The sequence below is a fragment of the Scyliorhinus torazame genome, chromosome 13 (genome assembly GCF_047496885.1).
Source record: "Scyliorhinus torazame isolate Kashiwa2021f chromosome 13, sScyTor2.1, whole genome shotgun sequence".
In the NCBI taxonomy this organism is placed as follows: Eukaryota; Metazoa; Chordata; class Chondrichthyes; order Carcharhiniformes; family Scyliorhinidae; genus Scyliorhinus; species Scyliorhinus torazame.
In genome coordinates this window covers 175,127,798-175,147,887 of record NC_092719.1, presented here as the reverse complement: position 1 = coordinate 175,147,887, position 20,090 = coordinate 175,127,798, and the positions used below count along the sequence as shown (strand labels likewise).

General features: G+C 45.9%; 1 protein-coding gene across 1 annotated transcript in view; it reads left to right on the top strand.

Moving 5' to 3' along the window:
• Positions 1–20,090, top strand: part of cacna2d3a (calcium channel, voltage-dependent, alpha 2/delta subunit 3a) — a 1,400,547-nt gene that overhangs the window by 1,205,533 nt on the left and 174,924 nt on the right. The window contains exon 34 of the mRNA XM_072472475.1: positions 13,045–13,100. Within this exon, the coding sequence (XP_072328576.1) occupies positions 13,045–13,100 (56 nt within the window). The remainder of the gene's footprint in view (positions 1–13,044; positions 13,101–20,090) is intronic.

Below are 20,090 nucleotides of genomic sequence, written 5' to 3'. Positions count from 1 at the left end.
GTGACACGATTATAGTGAGTCTGTGTCACGGTTATCGTGTCGTGGTTATAGTGACTCTGTGATTTGATTCTAGTGACTCTGTGCCATGGTTATAATGACTCTGTGCGGGGTTGTAATTAATCTGTACTATGGTTTGTTCTGTGATTGTAGTGACTCTGTGTCACGGTTGTAGTGACTCTGTGTCGTGGTTATAGTGACTCTGTGTCACGGTTGTAGAGACTCTGTGCCGCGGTTGTAGTAATTCTGTGCCGTAATTGTAGTGACTGTCACGGTTGTAGTGACTCTGTGTCACGGTTGTAGTGACTCTGTGTCACGGTTGTAGTGACTCTGTGCCATGGTTATAGTGACTCTGTGCCGCAGTTATAGTGACTCTGTGCCTTGGTTATAGTGACTGTGCTGCAGTTATAGTGACTCTGTGCCGCGGTTATAGTGACTCTGTGCCGCGGTTATTGTGACTCTGTGCCATGGTTATAGTGACTCTGTGCCGCGGTTATAGTGACTCTGTGCTGTGGTTATAGTGACTCTGTGCCATGGTTATTGTGACTCTGTGCTGCGGTTATTGTGACTCTGTGCCGTGGTTATTGTGACTCTGTGCCGCGGTTATAGTGACTCTGTGCCGTGGTTATTGTGACTCTGTGCCGCGGTTATTGTGCCTCTGTCCCGCGGTTATAGTGACTCTGTGCCGCGGTTATAGTGACTCTGTGCCGCGATTATAGTGACTCTTGCCTCGGTTATTGTGACTCTGTGCCACGGTTATAGTGACTCTGTGCCGTGGTTATAGTGACTCTGTGCCGTGGTTATTGTGACTCTGTGCCGCGGTTATTGTGCCTCTGTCCCGCGGTTATAGTGACTCTGTGCCGCGGTTATAGTGACTCTGTGCTGCAGTCATAGTGACTCTGTGCCGCGATTATAGTGACTCTTGCCTCGGTTATTGTGACTCTGTGCCACGGTTATAGTGACTCTGTGCCGTGGTTATAGTGACTCTGTGCCGCGGTTATTGTGACTCTGTGCCGCAGTTATAGTGACTCTGTGCCTTGGTTATAGTGACTGTGCTGCAGTTATAGTGACTCTGTGCCTTGGTTATAGTGACTCTGTGCCGCAGTTATAGTGACTCAATGTTGTGATTGTAGTTACTCTGTGTCACGGTCATAGTAACTCTGTGCGGTGGTTGTAGTGACTCTGTGCCGTTATTATCGTGACTCTTTGCCACGGTTATATTGACTCTGTGTCACGGTTGAAGTGACTCTGTGCTGTGGTTGTGGTGACTCTGCCATGGTAATAGTGACTGTGTGCCACGGTTATAGTGACTTTGTGCCACGGTTATAGTGACGCTGTGCCATGGTTATAGTGACTCTGTGCTGTGGTTGTAGTGGCTCTGTGCCACGGTTGTAGTGACTCTGGCCACATTTGTAATGGCTCTGTGACACGATTATAGTGAGTCTGTGTCACGGTTATCGTGTCGTGGTTATAGTGACTCTGTGATTTGATTCTAGTGACTCTGTGCCATGGTTATAATGACTCTGTGCGGGGTTGTAATTAATCTGTACTATGGTTTGTTCTGTGATTGTAGTGACTCTGTGTCACGGTTGTAGTGACTCTGTGTCGTGGTTATAGTGACTCTGTGTCACGGTTGTAGAGACTCTGTGCCGCGGTTGTAGTAATTCTGTGCCGTAATTGTAGTGACTGTCACGGTTGTAGTGACTCTGTGTCACGGTTGTAGTGACTCTGTGTCACGGTTGTAGTGACTCTGTGCCATGGTTACAGTGACTCTGTGTCACGGTTGTAGTGACTCTGTGTCACGGTTGTAGTGACTCTGTGTCACGGTTGTAGTGACTCTGTGCCATGGTTACAGTGACTCTGTGTCACGGTTGTAGTGACTCTGTGGCATGGTTGTAGTGACTCTGTGCCATGGTTACAGTGACTCTGTGCCACGCTTATAGTGACTCTGTGCCACGCTTATAGTGACTCTGTGCCATGGTTACAGTGACTCTATGTCACGGTTGTAGTGACTCTGTGTCATGGTTGTAGTGACTCTGTGCCATGGTTACAGTGACTATGTGCCACGCTTATAGTGACTCTGTGCCACGGTTATAGTGACTCTGTGTCACGGTTGTAGTGACTCTGTGCCATGGTTACAGTGACTCTATGTCACGGTTGTAGTGACTCTGTGTCACGGTTGTAGTGACTCTGTGCCATGGTTACAGTGACTCTGTGCCACGCTTATAGTGACTCTGTGCCACGGTTTTAGTGACTCTGTGCCGGGGTTGTAATGACTCTGGCCACAGTTTTAATGGCTCTGTGACACGTTTATAGTGAGTCTGTGTCACGGTTATAATGACTCAGTGTCACGGTCATTGTGTCGTGGTTATAGTGACGCAGTAATTTGATTCTAGTGACTCTGTGCCATGGTTATAATAACTGTGCTGGAGTTGTAATTAATCTGTACCATGGTTTGTGCCGTGACTGTAGTGACTCGGTCACGGTTGTATAGACTCTGTGCCGCGGTTGTAGTAACTCTGTGCCGTAATTGTAGTGACTGTGTCACAGTTGTAGTGACTCTATGTCATGATTATAGTGAGTCTGTGTCATGGTTACAGTGACTCTGTGTCACAGTTATAGTGACTCTGTGTCACGGTTATAGTGACTCTGTGTCACGGTTATAGTGACTCTGTGCCATGGTTATAGTGACTCTGTGCTGCGGTTGTAGTGACTCTGATCTGCGGTTTTAGTGGCTTTGTGGCACGCTTATAGTGACTCTGTGCCACGGTTTTAGTGACTCTGTGTCACGCTTATAGTGACTCTGTGCCACGGTTTTAGTGACTCTGAGCCGGGGTTGTAATGTCTCTGTGCCGCAGTTATAGTATCTCTGTCATGGTTATAGTGTCTCTTTGTCACGGTTGTAGTGACTCTGTGCCGCGGTTATTGTGACTCTGTGCCGCGGTTGTAGTGACTCTGTGCTGTGGTTATAGTGACTCTGTGCTGTGGTTATAGTGACTCTGTGCTGTGGTTATTGTGACTCTGTGCCGCAGTTATTGTGACTCTGTGCCGCGGTTATTGTGACTCTATCCCGCGGTTATTGTGACTCTGTGCTGTGGTTATAGTGATTCTTTGCCATGGTTATTGTGACTCTGTGCCGTGGTTATTGTGACTCTGTGCTGCGGTTATAGTGACTCTGTGCCGTGGTTATTATGACTCTGTGCCGCGGTTATAGTGACTCTGTGCTGTGGTTATAGTGACTCTGTGCCATGGTTATAGTGACTCTGTGCTGTGGTTATAGTGACTCTGTGCTGTGGTTATAGTGACTCTTTGCCATGGTTATTGTGACTCTGTGCCACGGTTATTGTGACTCTGTGCCGCGGTTATTGTGACTCTGTGCCGCGGTTATTGTGACTCTGTGCCGTGGTTATTGTGACTCTGTGCCGCGGTTATAGTGACTCTGTGCCGTGGTTATTGTGACTCTGTGCCGCGGTTATAGTGACTCTGTGCTGTGGTTATAGTGACTCTGTGCCATGGTTATAGTGACTCTGTGCTGTGGTTACAGTGACTCTGTGCCATGGTTATAGTGACTCTGTGCTGTGGTTGTAGTGGCTCTGTGCCACGGTTGTAGTGACTCTGGCCACATTTGTAATGGCTCTGTGACACGATTATAGTGAGTCTGTGTCACGGTTATAATGATTCAGTGTCACGGTTATCGTGTCGTGGTTAGAGTGACTCTGTGATTTGATTCTAGTGACTCTGTGCCATGGTTATAATGACTCTGTGCGGGGTTGTAATTAATCTGTACTATGGTTTGTTCTGTGATTGTAGTGACTCTGTGTCACGGTTGTAGTGACTCTGTGTCGTGGTTATAGTGACTCTGTGTCACGGTTGTAGAGACTCTGTGCCGCGGTTGCAGTAACTCTGTGCCGTAATTGTAGTGACTGTCACGGTTGTAGTGACTCTGTGTCACGGTTGTAGTGATTGTGTGTCATGGTTGTAGTGACTCTGTGCCATGGTTACAGTGACTCTATGTCACGGTTGTAGTGACTCTGTGTCACGGTTGTAGTGACTCTGTGCCATGGTTACAGTGACTCTGTGCCACGCTTATAGTGACTCTGTGCCACGGTTTTAGTGACTCTGTGCCGGGGTTGTAATGACTTTGGCCACAGTTTTAATGGCTCTGTGACACGATTATAGTGAGTCTGTGTCACGGTTATAATGACTCAGTGTCACGGTCATTGTGTCGTGGTTATAGTGACGCAGTAATTTGATTCTAGTGACTCTGTGCCATGGTTATAATGACTGTGCTGGAGTTGTAATTAATCTGTACCATGGTTTGTGCTGTGACTGTAATGACTCTGTCACGGTTGTATAGACTCTGTGCCGCGGTTGTAGTAACTCTGTGCCGTAATTGTAGTGACTGTGTCACAGTTGTAGTGACTCTATGTCATAATTATAGTGAGTCTGTGTCATGGTTACAGTGACTCTGTGTCACAGTTATAGTGACTCTGTGTCACGGTTATAGTGACTCTGTGTCACGGTTATAGTGACTCTGTGCCATGGTTACAGTGACTCTGTGCCACGCTTATAGTGACTCTGTGCCAAGCTTATAGTGACTCTGTGCCATGGTTACAGTGACCCTGTGTCACGGTTGTAGTGACTCTGTGCCATGGTTACAGTGACTCTGTGCCACGCTTATAGTGACTCTGTGCCACGGTTTTAGTGACTCTGTGCCGGGGTTGTAATGACTCTGGCCACAGTTTTAATGGCTCTGTGACACGATTATAGTGAGTCTGTGTCACGGTTTTAGTGACTCTGAGCCGGGGTTGTAATGTCTCTGTGCCGCAGTTATAGTATCTCTGTCATGGTTATAGTGTCTCTTTGTCACGGTTGTAGTGACTCTGTGCCGCGGTTATAGTGACTCTGTGCTGTGGTTATAGTGACTCTTTGCCATGGTTATTGTGACTCTGTGCCGCGGTTATTGTGACTCTGTGCCGTGGTTATTGTGACTCTGTGCCGCGGTTATTGTGCGTCTGTCCCGCGGTTATAGTGACTCTGTGCTGCGGTTATAGTGACTCTGTGCCGCGATTATAGTGACTCTTGCCTCGGTTATTGTGACTGTGCCACGGTTATAGTGACTCTGTGCCGTGGTTATAGTGACTCTGTGCCGCGGTTATTGTTTCTCTGTGCCGCGGTTATTGTGTCTCTGTGCCGCGGTTATAGTGACTCTGTGCCTTGGTTATAGTGACTGTGCCGCAGTTATAGTGACTCTGTGCCTTGGTTATAGTGACTCTGTGCCGCAGTTATAGTGACTCAATGTCGTGATTGTAGTTACTCTGTGTCACGGTTATAGTAACTTTGTGCGGTGGTTGGAGTGACTCTGTGCCGTTATTATCGTGACTTTTTGCCACGGCTATATTGACTCTGTGTCACGGTTATAGTGACTCTGTGCCATGGTTATAGTGACTCTGTGCCGCGGTTGTAGTGACTCTGATCTGCGGTTTTAGTGGCTTTGTGGCACGCTTATAGTGACTCTGTGCCACGGTTTTAGTGACTCTGTGTCACGCTTATAGTGACTCTGTGCCACGGTTTTAGTGACTCTGAGCCGGGGTTGTAATGTCTCTGTGCCGAATTTATAGTATCTCTGCCATGGTTATAGTGTCTCTTTGTCACGGTTGTAGTGACTCTGTGCCGCGGTTATAGTGACTCTGTGCTGTGGTTATAGTGACTCTGTGCCATGGTTATTGTGACTTTGTGCCGCGGTTATAGTGACTCTGTGCCGTGGTTATTGTGACTCTGTGCCGCGGTTATAGTGACTCTGTGCTGTGGTTATAGTGACTCTGTGCCATGGTTATAGTGACTCTGTGCCGTGGTTATTGTGACTCTGTGCCGCGGTTATTGTGACTCTGTGCCGTGGTTATTGTGACTCTGTGCCGCGGTTATAGTGACTCTGTGCCGTGGTTAAAGTGACTCTGTGCCACAGTTGTAGTGTCTCTGTTTTGCTGTTGTTGTTATTCTGTACCATGATTGTAGTGACTGTGCCGTGGCTGTCATGATACATGGCCGAATTCTCCATGCCAGTAACAAAGTACTGGCGTCAGGACTGAATCGGTAGTGTTCTACAACAGCAAATGTGATGGCATTACCAGAACATTTCACCGACCGTACAGGGACTAGAACCAGTGCCACATGACCGTTTCCAATGAAAAATGGTGTTTGATTTGTCGGACATGGGATTGACACTCGAGAGGCTGAAAAGCTCCAGCCGTATATACGCACTCCACTCCCCACACACATTCATCCCAACCAACAAGATGGCAGCAAGGATGGCGGTTCACCAATGCCACCCTGGAGACCCTACTCAACGCTGTGGCGCAGAGACGGGCTACCCTATACCCTGGGGTGGGAAGGCGGTTGCCACCCATCGCCATGCACCATACATAACCGCAGGTGAAGAGGTCGTGAGCGCCACAGGCAACACCGCCAGGACCAGCCAGCAGTGCCGCAGGAAACTACACAACTTCCTAAGGGCAGCCAGGGTGAGTAGGCAGCACTGTGCCCATAGCACTAACACCCGTCTCACACACTCGTAACCCCACACTCACCGTTCTCCACCCCCCCCCCTCCCTTCATGAGAAAGCGGCGCACAATCGCCGGGAGAGGGAGAAAACTGGAGGGGGACCGCCGGGCCTGTGGCCCCTCACTGCAGCAGACCAGTGGGCCCCGGACTTTAAAAAAAAAATGTATTTTATTACAAACATGTATCAAAACAGGGTACAGCAATAAACACCCCGGGAAACAGTCTTCCCAACAATCACCTATACAGTCTGTCCAGATATTTCCCCTTTTTCACCGTCCCTCGCAATGGGGGAAATAGACGAGTCCAAAAAAACTATTATCTGTTTGGCCAATAAATTAAGAAAGGGGAATGTGCAAAGAGACCTGGATGTCCTCATACACCAGTCACTGAAGGTAAGCATGAAGGTTCAGCAGGCAGTAAAGAAGACAACTTGTATGTTGGCCTTCATAGCGAGAGGATTCGTGTACAGGACTAGGGATGTCTTGCTGCAATTATACAGGGCCTTGGTGAGTCCACAGCTGGAATATTGTGTGTAGTTTTGGCCTCCTTATCTGAGGAAGGATGTTCTTGCTCTTGAGGGAGTGCAGCGAAAGTTTACCAGACTGATTCCTGGGATGGCAAGGAGATGTATGAGGAGAGATTGAATTGGTTAGGATTATATTTGCTGGAGTCAGAAGAATGAGGGGGGGAATCGCATAGAAATGTATAAAATTCTAACAGGACTAGACAGGGTAGATGCAGAAGGATGTTCCTGATGGTAGGTGTGCCCAGAACCAGGGGGTCACAGTCTGAGGATACAGGGTAGACCATTTAGGGCAGAGATGAGGAGAACTTTCTTCACCCAGAGATTGGTGAGCCTGTGGAATTCGTTACCACAGGATGTAGTTGAGGCCAAAACATTGCTAGTTTAGCTCAGTGGGCTAGACAGCCATTTGTAATGCAGAACAAGGCCAGATGCACAGGTTCAATTCCCGTACCGGCTTACCCGAACAGGCGCCGGAATGTGGCGACTCGGGGCTTTTCACAGTAACTTCATACTTGTGACAATAAAAGATTTTTATTATTATCCTGGCTAAGTCTGCGAACACTCCCACCCAGAATCTTCCCAATTTTTTGCAACCCCAAAACATGTGCGCGTGATTCGCTGGCCCCCGCCCACACCTCTCACACTCATCTGCTACCCCCTGAAAGAACCCACTCATTCTCGCCCGAGTCATATGCACCCTGTGCACCACCTTAAACTGTATCAGGCTCATCCTTGCACAAGAGGAGGTCCCGTTTACCCTTCGCAGTGCCTCACTCCATACTCCTCAATTGCTCTCCCCTCCCAACTCCGCTTTCCATTTCTCCTTGATCTTCACTACCTGCTCGCCTCCCTGCTCCCCCAGCCTCTGGTATATATCCCCAATTCTTCCCTCCCCTTCCACATCTGGAAACAGCAGTCGCTCCAGCAGGGTGTATCTCGGCAATCTAGGGAACCCCCTCCAGACCTTTTGGGCAAAGTCTCTAACCTGCAGATACCTGAACTTGCTCCCCCTCCAGCGGGCCATGGACTTGATCGGTGGACGCGGGAAGAGGGCAGTCACCAAGGCGGAGGTCGGCATCGGGCGAGCAAGTTTGACCCAGTTAGGTTTCGGTTCCCCATTGCACATGTGTCACCACCTCCACACCCACCACCATCCTTACTGCCCACCCCACATCCACACCCCTCCCCGAGAGCCCCTTTCACCACCACCACCCCCACCATTCCCCCCCCCACCCCTCCCTTTACCACCCCCGCACTCCCCACACACTCATCCAAAGGCCCCCATCACCCTCCACCCCAACCCACGGTCCAATCATGCATCTTGTCTTGTGTTTTGCAGGATCACTGACCATGACGCGGGCTGTTCTGGTGTTCCCCGACTAGCTGCCCCACAACCATAGGAGGAGAGCAGCGAGGAGGCGGAGAACATGGACATGAACGGGAGCCATCAACCCGCAGCTGGAGACACCCTGGAGGACCAGTCCGGGGACAACACTGACTTCTCATCATAGCTGTCTCCAAACCCCTCCACCATCCCAGAGGCACTCACCTCAGTAGGGCAATTTATTGAAGAGGCTCTTGGGGGCACTATCTGGTACGCACCACACACATGTCGCGGTACAGCAGGGGGAAGTAGGAACCTCTGAGGGGGCAGACAGTTAAAGGGCAGCCCAACCCCAGGAACTAGCTGCCACCTGGGCAGGTTTTGGGCTTCTGGAAGGGGTGGTCCCATCACATGAGTCAAGACACCCTCCAGTTGGCAGTAAAATGTACAAGAGGCTGGTCGCACTTAATGTAGCTCCATTAGAATTCACTGAATTCCTTTAGTAGCCATTGTCTGTATTATACTTTGTTAGTTATCTTTCCACGTGTTTGTTAATAAAGCATCTTTCTAGTTAAACAACTAGATGTCCTGTGTACATCATTACAACGGCCATATCACAGAACACAACATGGTACCAGGTGGTTAGAACACTTAAAGTTAACAACGGAGAAGACGGGGAAAAGTAGGCTGGAGAACGAAAAGGCAAAAGCTGAACTACGCCATCTGCAACTCAACGCAACAAATAACAGTGAAGTTAGAGATGGAAGATTTGAAGGAACACCTTCAGCTTCAAGTTTTGGGTAAAGTAGCTGAGAATTGGCCTGCTTATAAGCAGCAATTCGGATTCTATATTGTAGCCCTTGGTCTGCAGGCACAGCCTGATGAGAGGCGTATTGCATTGCTGCTCAATGTAGCAGGTCCTCAAGCAATAGAAATTTACAATACCTTTGCATTCGACAGTGAAGAGGAAAGCAAGCGCTACAATGCGGCAATAAAGTACTTTGATCGGCATTGCTTACCGAAAAATTAAATGTGTGAACGTTATATATTTCGTACACGTACCCAAAAAGAAGAGCTTCAATTAGAAAACCTTATCACGACTTGGCATGCAAGTGGGCTAGCTGCACAGCAGATCAGTACGCTCAATTTGAAACAATTTGGCGCTCAGTGTGGGCGGCCATTTTAAGTGGCCAACTGGGTCCGCCATTTTATGCCAGTGATGCGGCATTCATTATGGGCCATGGCAATGTCCAGCATTTGGGAAAGTATGTTCCAACTGTGGCCATACAAAGCACTTTGCGAAACAATGCTTTTCGGGTCCAAATAGGGTCAGTCAACGCTGTTGATGAGTTGCACCTTGAAGAATTGGGAGGAAAGCGGAGCACCCGGAGGAAACCCATGCAGACACCGGGAGAATGTGCAGACTCCACACAAACAGTGACCCAAGCCGAATCGAACCTGAGTCCCTGGTGCTGTGAAGCAACAGTGCTAACCACTGTGCTACTGTGCCGCCCATACTCATGCCATCCGTACGCTCCGCGGCCCTAGCCCGGCGCCGTCCTGCAGGGGCTACTGGGGGCATTGACTTTAGGTGAGCCGCTTGCTCCCTCGCCGGTGGGTGGTGGCCGGTTGGGGAGGGGCTGGGGTGCTGGTGTGGTGGGGTGGGGGCACCCATGCGGCTGGTGTCACTCTGCATGACCAGGGGCCATGGTGGGCAGTCAGTGGGGTGCGCAGCAAGATGACTGCCTTGCAGGCCATGGCAATAGCGGTCCTTGCCTGGACACCCCCATTCCCCCCGCTGCCCCAACCACCTCTACGCTTGACATAAGAACTAGGAGCAGGAGTAGGCCAACTGGCCCTTCGAGCCTGCTCCGCTATTCAATAAGATCATGGCTGATCTTTTGTGGACTCAGCTCCACTTTCCCGCCCACCGGTGGCACCCCAGCCCACTCCCCTCAGCCTTGCCAGCTGCAGGACTGGCAGCCTCTGCAAGTCCTACCTCCTCTCTCTTCCTCATCGGCCACGGTGCCTGTTTCCCGATTTTTAAAACCAGATGGCAGCCATGACTCCTCCGGCCCATTCACCTCTCACTTGTACATTGCCTCATCCTGTGCAAGGGGAGAAGATGGTTTGAGAGCAATTGGGATGCAGGTGGCATTTGCAAGATGCCAGTCTTCACAAATGACCCACTAGCCACTGAGTGAAAGTTGCACTGCAGTTAATCCACAAGGGTTCTCCAGAAGCAGCCTTCAGAGCGGTGAGCCCAGGCAAATTGAAGGATAAAACTGGCAAAGGCAGGCACATGACAGAGGTGCATGCTGCGGACCTCTACGTCAACTCCCCTCTCACACTACACACATGACCTCTGAGATGCACAGTCAAATCTCAGTTGTCCCCTCTCTGCCTGCAGACTGCAGGGTCCTCGATGGGGCTAGGAAGCACCCCTGCATAAGGTTGTGATGCATGGGCAGTACAAATGGTGACCTTGCCGCTGAGGCCCATGTCAGAGTTCCCATTCAGTGAGGTACGTCTGTCGAGTAGATGGCTTGCTTACCTTGGCAGCATGGATGATTTATCCTCTTCCTGCACTGCAGGATTGTTCTCTGTTGAATTAAATTGGCTTTCACCACCCTGATGAATGTTTCCCATACCAGATTGGTGCGTTAGGTGGGCTACTACTCCCATCCCTTGGATAGAGGATGTCCCTCCATTCCTCCACTGCATTTATAACACATGCAGTGAAACATCACTGAACCTGAATGCTGGTACGAATTAGGTTCTGCGTTTCATGTCCCAGTCCAAAATAAGAGCACAATAAAGCTGTATCTGTCCAGGCATCTTTTAAATTAAGTGCCCAACTATGAAGGCAGGGTGTGCACCTTCCTGCCTACCCCTGGGGCAGCACGGTAGCATTGTGGATAGCACAACTGCTTCACAGCTCCAGGGTCCCAGGTTCGATTCCCGGCTTGGGTCACTGTCTGTGCGGAGTCTGCACATCCTCCCCGTGTGTGCGTGGGTTTCCTCCGGGTGCTCCGGTTTCCTCCCACAGTCCAAAGATGTGCAGGTTAGGTGGATTGGCCATGCTAAATTGCCCTTAGTGTCCAAAAGTGCCCTTAGTATTGGGTGGGGTTACTGGGTTATGGGGATAGAGTGGAGGTGTTGACCTTGGGTAGGGTGCTCTTTCCAAGAGCCGGTGCAGACTCGATGGGCCAAATGGCCTCCTTCTGCAATGTGGATTCTATTTAAAAAATTTTTTAAAGATCTATACCCCACCACGAACAATGTTGGCAAACCACTGGCTGCATAATTAATGAGCCCAGCACTCCACGATTTGGCGTGATTTCCCACTGGGCTCCACAGCAGCCAACATTCTCGCTTCCTGCCCCCCACCATGGGACTTCAACCTGGAGCTGTGAATCCCAGCCATGATCGCCTCTCTGCCTATTCCACCTTTATGCATCGTCAGGAATTGAACCTGCTTCTCTGAACGGTTGCCCAACAAGCTGCTGCCTCATCTCCTTGAACACGCTGGTCATCCAGCATGTTACCCATGTAGCGCCTCCAGAATCTCAAACAGCCCTGCAATTAACTCACAAGTGACTTGTCAGCTGCTGCAAGTAACCACATGCCACTTTCGGATTGGTTACCATCGCCCGAGAAGATGTCTTCGCTAAAATTGCTGGGAGGCATTAGGGAACTGGCAATACACTTGGTGCCAGATTTTTGTGACACAGTTGCCTCCATCTCTATCTCTGCTTTGGGATGAACATTCAACCCTGGTCTAGCTTACAAATTGTAGTTTGAAGATAATTTATGGGATTTTTAATCATTTGTAAGTATGAACATTTTCGATTGCCTTGCAATCTTTCCTTAGCAGCATTTAACACCCCATTTTGCGTTGTTGATCAGTACTTTCGGACATTGGTTAAACATTTGTAACACTGGTTGTTTTGTGCCAACATATACATACTTGCTTCACTTAACACAGCTAAGGTTGCAGTGCGTTTGTTCACCTTATCGAGTTTCAGCATACAGCAAATATTGTTCTTAAGGTTAAAATATAGGGAGGTCATTGATTTACAGTGGACACAGAACATTTGTTTCAGTAATAATTGGTCCAACTTTGAATTTACATCAAGCAGCATTGTCCTTGCAAAGACATCGGAGTTTATCACAGTAAAAAGCATTTTAAGAAGCTTTCAGTGCACTGCATTTTTCTCCGGGCACAATAGCCATATCTTTCTTGGACCTCCTCACTGATCCAAAAGTAAATATACCATTGTTAATAGCAAACCATCTCGAACGATTTAGCAAATTTAGTGTCATTAGTTTGGGGATTCATAACACAAGTGATTATTCTCAACAGATATTGGCACGCTTATTTGAACAGAATAAAGCATTTCAGCATTAGGCTAACTGGATTAAACAGTTTATATAATTTTCAAAAAAATATATATTCTGAAGAGAGCAGTAAGTGTTTAAATATGTCCCAACATGTCCTGTTACTACACTGCAAAATACCGGCAAATTGGTCTCAGTAGCTTTGGAAATCCTGCCAGGGTAGACTATTAAAGAAAGTTCTCAGTGACGTGACTTATAAATATCCTAACAAAACTCCCTTTTAATTTTTACTAGATTTCTGGTGGAATTCAATCTTTGCAGTTGGTGGAATTCTGACTTCACAGTGAAAGGTAAGTTTGGTAACTTTTCTTTCCAGAACAACAGCAGAATTATTAACTTAGCCTGGAGGAGGGGCGGCACGGTGGCACAGTGGTTAGAACTGCTGCCTCACGGCGCCGAAGACCCGCATTTGATCCCGGCCCTGGGTCACTGTCTGTGTGGAGTTTGCAAATTCTCCCCATGTCTGCGTGGGTCTCACCTCCACAACCCAAGGATGTGCCGGGTAGATGGATTGGCTATGCTAAATTGCCCCTTAATTGGGAAACAAACTTATCTTTTAGCTTTTTAATGAAACAATATTGATGCACCCTTTCAACTCTCATCTGAATCAAACTTAGACTGATGGAAATTTCAAATCATTTCCCAGTGAATGTGTATGCAGCACAGAATTAACTATAATTTTACATTAAATATTAAAAGGGAATTGAATGTTGATGGGGAGTCTGGGATATTGGCTAGTAGATATGACCATATTGGATTGTTGCTTAAATAGGCTGATGGACATCTTCCAAGCTTGGAAACCATATTAGGGATGAGTACTTTTTAAGGTTGACTGAGCTGATATGACGTCCAGGTCATTGTTAAGTCCCTCAGAGTTTCTGGGACTTCAACTTTGCAGCAATTGTTTACAACTAGGTGACTTGCTAGGCTAATTGAGAAGGCAAAAAAATTCACCACATCCTGCGGACTGGAGACAGATGTAGGCCTGACTAGATAGACTTGAAAAACAGTAGCCAGAATTTTCGTACCCCGTCGTGGCTGGACCCGCCCCGGAGGATTCGGCAGCCCAGCCAATAGTCCATTGACTGTTGGCGGGACCAGACCATCTCGGTGGCGGGTGGGGCCTTTTCTCAATTTTCTGGAGAAAAGAGCAAATTATGAATGGATTTATAGAAACAGACTGCTTCCAATTGTTGAGTGGGTGGGGCAGTGTAAGGAAAAATAGTCATAGGTAAGGGATTAAATGTAAGGGATTTAGAACAGAAGGAAAGAGAAGCAGGACATTGTGGTGTGGATGTGGGATTCACTTCCAGTGATTGTGGTTGTGCCAGAACCTATACCAACATTTAAATTTAGATTGGATAGGTGAATGAAGCGATATGTAAACAGTACCAAAATGTAATTAAAACTATTACATACATGGAAAGTAAACACCAGTACAAACTGAGTGGGACAAATGGGCTGTTATTGTATGTGACACCTCTGTATTTCAATGTAAGACTAGCAGAATTCCTTTGTGATAAATGCTAGTATGTTTTTACAAGTATCTGGAATATTACGGTTTCCAAAGCTTCCTTTCTTTTATCCATTCTCAAGGTTTAGGCATCAGTGGCATGGTCAGCATTTATTGCCCATCCCCAGTTGCCCTGAAGAGGTAACAGTGGGACTTATTGAACTGCTGCATTTTCTTGTTATTCTTTGCACTAATTTGATAAAACCTCAGAAGGTAGTTAAAGGGCGGCGCGGTAGCACAGTGGTTAGCACTTGTTGCTTCACAGCGCCAGGGTCCAAGGTTCGATTACCGACTTGGGTCACTGTCTGTGCGGAGTCTGCAAGTTCTCCCCATGTCTGCGAGGGTTTCCTCCGGGTCCTCCGGTTTCCTCCCACAAGCCCCCAAAGATGTGCTGTTAGGTAATTTGCAACATTCTGAATTCTCCCTCTTTTCACCCGAACACTCGCCGGAATGTGACGACTAGGGGCTTTTCACGGTAACTTCAGTGCAGTGTTAATGTAAGCCTACTTGTGACAATAAAGATTATTATTATTAAACATCAACCACATTGGCAAGGACTTGGATTCCTATCTTAGCCAGACTGGGTAATTATAGCCAGTTTCCTTCCGTTACGAAATCAGTGAACAAGATGGGTTCTCATGGCAATTCAACCATTTCATTCATTTTTACTGATACCAGTTTTATTTATTTCCAGTTTTGTCTTTTGACTGAATTGAAATTCTCAAGCTGCCAGGGTGACATTCGAACTCACATTCACCCAGCCTCTGGATTACTATCCCTGTTACAGAATCACTATGGCACGGTAGCAAAGTGGTTAGCACTGTTGCCTCACAACGGCAGGGTCCCAGGTTCAATTCCTGGCTTGGGTCACTGTCTGTGCGGTGTCTGCACGTTCTCCCTGTGTCTGCGTGGGTTTCCTCCGGGGGCTAGGGTTTCCTCCCACGGGTCCCGAAAGACGTGCTGTTAGGTGAATTGGACGTTCTGAATTCCCCCTTCATGTACCTGAACAGGTGCTGGAATGTGGTGACTAGGGGCTTATCACAGTAACGTCATTGAAGTGTTAATATAAGCCTACTTGTGACAATAACGATTATTATTATTACATTACCATAGCCTGAGTTACCAGGTTTTATTGAAATCATTTTCAGAACTTGTTAAGGCAGGACTTGAACTCATGATCGCTGAGCTGTTAGTCTAGTACCATATCAATCAGGTTACCGTGTCTGCAAAAGAAAACTACATGTTGGACAAAAAAGTGAAAAACATGCATTGCATTAACCTTAGTTTACAAATAAAAGGAGGTCGAGATGTTTACAGTATGTGGAAGAAAGCAAAGTTAAATTAGTAAAGAGATAAAAAAATAAACAGGAAGACGATGCATAAATATTTAAAATCTTAACTTCCATTTAAGATTGTTCTTTCAACATCTATTTTTATAGCGCAGTATTACATTTTACAGGAAAACATTTTAGCATTGAATTAAGTTGTTTCATTAATGCAATAGTGATGCGTGTTTCCATGATACAAAATTTGAGCTGAGTTTAAATTAATCATCGCATAGAGACATTTTCTTTAACTGTTTTTTTCCCCAATTAAGGGGCAATTTAGCTTGGCCAATTTACCTACCCTGCACTCCCAGAGAGACTGGAATATCTTTGGACCTACTAGCCATGTAAGAGCTAGCTTTTGTGGGTACTGTGATATGCATTTGGATATTTTACTTAGCAATAAGTCTCATTTTAATGATATTTTAGTGCTTTATTTGTTGCCTTCTTATTGCGGATTTAGTTTAAATTGCTTGTCTTTTTGCAGCTCTAAATTCAGTAGAGTTTCCTCATTGGTTACAGACAAGCTGAAACTTTTAACTCCATTACTCAATGGTCTTTTAGAAATGTAAATATTTCCTCTGCATATCATTGTGCTACTTTACTAGTTTAGTTCCCAAACTACATTGCAAATGACGCTAGAACAGCTTGCAGGACAGTCAATAAATGCGATCAGAGATAATTAATTTATTCATATCATCAAATATTAAGATAATATTTCATCAAAGATAATACTTCCTCAGCATCATTAACAGCAACAGTGCTATGGAGAACAGTAAAAGAACCAATCTGATGGGACTGAATTAAACCATACCTCATACCTGCTGTTTAGCAGTGATTGTTCAATGTTGAATGTATGGAAAGTGATTAAATATACGGCGGCACGGTAGTACAGTAGTTAGCACTGTTGCTTCACAGTGCCGGGGATCCGGGATTAATTCCCGGCTTGGGTCACGGTCTATGCGGAATCTGCACATTCTCCCCCTATCTGCATGGGTTTCCTTCGGGTGTTCAGGTTTCCTCCCACAGTCCAAAGATGTGCAGGTTAGGTGGATTAGTCACGCTAAATTTGCTCCATCGTGTCCAAAAGTTAGGTGTGGTTGCTGGGTTACTGGGATAGGTGGGTTTAGTTGGGGTGCTCTTTCAGGGGCCAGTGTGGACTCAGTGGGGCGAATGGCCTCTTTCTGCACTGTAAATTCTATACATTCTTGCAGCAATCCTACTGCTGCTGAACATATAACAGACAGGACCGTTAAAATGGGTGTGTATCAGGAAAAAAGTTAACACTTTGGAACTGGGAAGAGCACAACCGATTGATTCACTGTCATTTTAGAAAATAGTAAGAAGTCCAACAGGTTTGTTTCGAATCAACAGCTTTCGGATGTTATGGACCAGGGTTTAAAGAACCCCAAAGTGTATCATGCATTTCACCTGACCCACAACTTTTAATAGATTGTGGTTATGGGGAGCATGGCCTTACTCTGCAGGTGTGATGCAAACAGAGATCTACAGTACTTTTAAATTAAAATAATGTTTATTTATGAAACCAGTTAACACTTTATAAACCCACAGTAAACATCTTAACATCTATCAACACCAATAAATTCCCCAAAGAATACAATACTCTCTAAGTCATTTTTAATCTTTCCTTATTAACATCCATAAGATAAAAGACCCTTTTTAACACAGAGATCAGGTTTAAATTCACTACTGAGAGCAGTTACCACTTTGAAAACACCATAAACATTCATAAGCTTGCAGAGATTCATACACATCCTGCTGTGATTTCAGCTTCTCCAAAACTAAAATGAAACCAAACAAACCCTGCAGCAAAAAGCCTAAAGCAAAAGTAAAAAGCTGACAGACAGCCCAGCTTCACCCACTCTCTGACATCACTGCAGTAATAAACATCCATTTCTTAAAGGTACATCCACTACAGCTATTCTATAAAAAAAAACATTTCTTAAAGGCACTCTTACATGACACCTCCCCAAGAAAAAAAATAAACCATCAACTTCAAGATGGTTTCATTTTTCACCTTTTCACTTTCCTTTAAGAAATATGGATAGTGAATATACATTTCTTTTTTTAACAAAACAAAACACGCAAACATTTAATAATAACATAGTCCATTTTTGTTCTTTTTCCTCCAACTGGAATCCTTCTTGATTGACAAGAATTCTCTTTGAATAAGAAGGTCTTTGCACGATCCATCCATTTCTCTACGCCTCAGCATTTCTCTTTAAAGTCAGATACTTTAGTTCAATCTGATCACAGAGTCCCTTGTAATTCTCCAACACAAGAGCATTGGTTATCACAGATTTCAGGCAGTCAAATGCCTGTTGAAACTCCGCTGCCTACTAAAATTTTCGACATTTGTTCAGCAAGTCCATCAGTTGCTTTAAATGTTCTTTCCATGTGAAATGAAAATCGCTTATTGTCACAAGTAGGCTTCAAATAAAGTTACTGTAAAAAGCCCCTAGTCGCCACATTCTGGCACCTGTTCAGGGAGGCTGGTATGAGAATTGAACCGTGCTGGCCTGCCTTGGTCTGTTTTCAAAGCCAGCGATTTACCCCTGTGCTAACCCAGCCCCTCTGGCTGATGTATACCGTCCAATTGGGTAATTGTGCAACGACTTTGTTAATTAACCGTTGAAATGTGGCTGGGGCGTTTTTCATGCCAAATGGCATAACTTTGAATTGGTATATACCATCTGGAGTCACAAAAGCTGAAATCTCCTTTGCCCTTTCGGATAAAGGTATCTGCCAGTAACCTTTAAGCAAATCCAGTTTGGAAATAAAAGCTGATTATCCCACTTTCTCAATGCAACCCTCCAATTGGGATAGGATAAGAGTCCGTCCTTGTAACTGCATTAACCTTTCTATAGTCCACACACAACCATTGGGTACCGTCTGGTTTAGGTACCATCACGATGGGTGAACTCCATTGGCTGCAACCCACTTCAATTATGCCATTTTTAAGCATACTCTCAATTCCTTTGTTAACCTGTGCCAATTTTAAAGTGTTAAGTCGATATGGATGTTGTTTAATTGGAACAGCATTTCCCTCATCTACATCATGTATAGCCATTTTAGTACTTCCCAATTTATCTTCAAAAACTTGCCCATGTGATATCAATAACTCTTTCAGGTAGGTCCGTTTTTCCTCTGGAAGGTAACTCAACAATTTATCCCAATTTTTAAGAACATCCTCGTTTTCCAATTTAATTTGAGGTATGTCAAATTCACAGTCATCTGGATTTGGTTTGTCACTTTGAGTTAGAATCATTAAAACCTCATCTGTTTGCTCTCCTTCCCTTTCAAAGTACCTTTTAAGCATATTCACATGAGACATTCGGTGAGTTTTCCTTCTATCTGGTGTTCTTACCACATAATTCACCTCACTTAATTTCCTTTCACTCTGATAAGGTCCACAAAACCTTGCTTTTAAAGGTTCACCTACCACTGGTAACAATACTAAAACTTTATCACCAATGGCAAAACTACGAACTTTGGATTTCTTGTCTGCTACCCATTTCATCACATTTTGTGCAACTTTTAAATGCTGTCTAGCCAATTCACCCGTTCTACTTAATCGTTCCATAAAATTTGACACGTAATCCAATAATGTAAGTTCCGACTGCTCACTCACCAATTTTTCCTTCATCAATTTAAGTGGTCCTCTTACCTCATGAATAATAATTAGTTCAAAAGGACTAAATTTGGTTGACTCATTAGGTGCATCCCTAATTGCAAACAATACAAATAGAATTCCTTTATCCCAATCCTCTGGATAATCTTGACAATAAGCCCTCAACATTGTCGTTAATGTCTGATGCCATCTTTCTAACGCCTCCTGCGACTTTGGATGAACATAGAACTGTACAGCACAGTACAGGCCCTTCAGCCCACGATGTTGTGCCGAACTAGTCTGAAACTAAGATCAAATCAACCTACTCACAATCATTCTAGTGCACTCTATATGCCTATCCAATAACCGCTTGAAAGTTCCGAAAGTGTCCGACTCCACTACCATAGCTGGGAGTGCGTTCCACGCCCCAACCACTCTCTGAGTAAAGAACCTACCTCTGACATCCCTCCTATATATTCCACCATGAACCTTATAGCTATGCCCCCTTTTAACAGCTACATCCACCCGTGGAAAAAGTCGCTGAACGTCCACTCTATCCCTCTCATCATCTTATACACCTCAATTAAGTCACCTCTCATCCTTCTTCGCTCCAATGAGAAAAGCGCTAGCTCCCTCAACCTTTCCCCATAAGACCCAACCAGCAACCCAGGCAGCATCCTGGTAAATCTCCTTTGCACCCTTTCCAATGCTTCTACATCCTTCCTATAATGAGGTGACCAGAACTGCACACAATACTCCAAATATGGTCTAACCAAGGTTTTGTACAGTTGCAGCATAACCTCACGGCTCT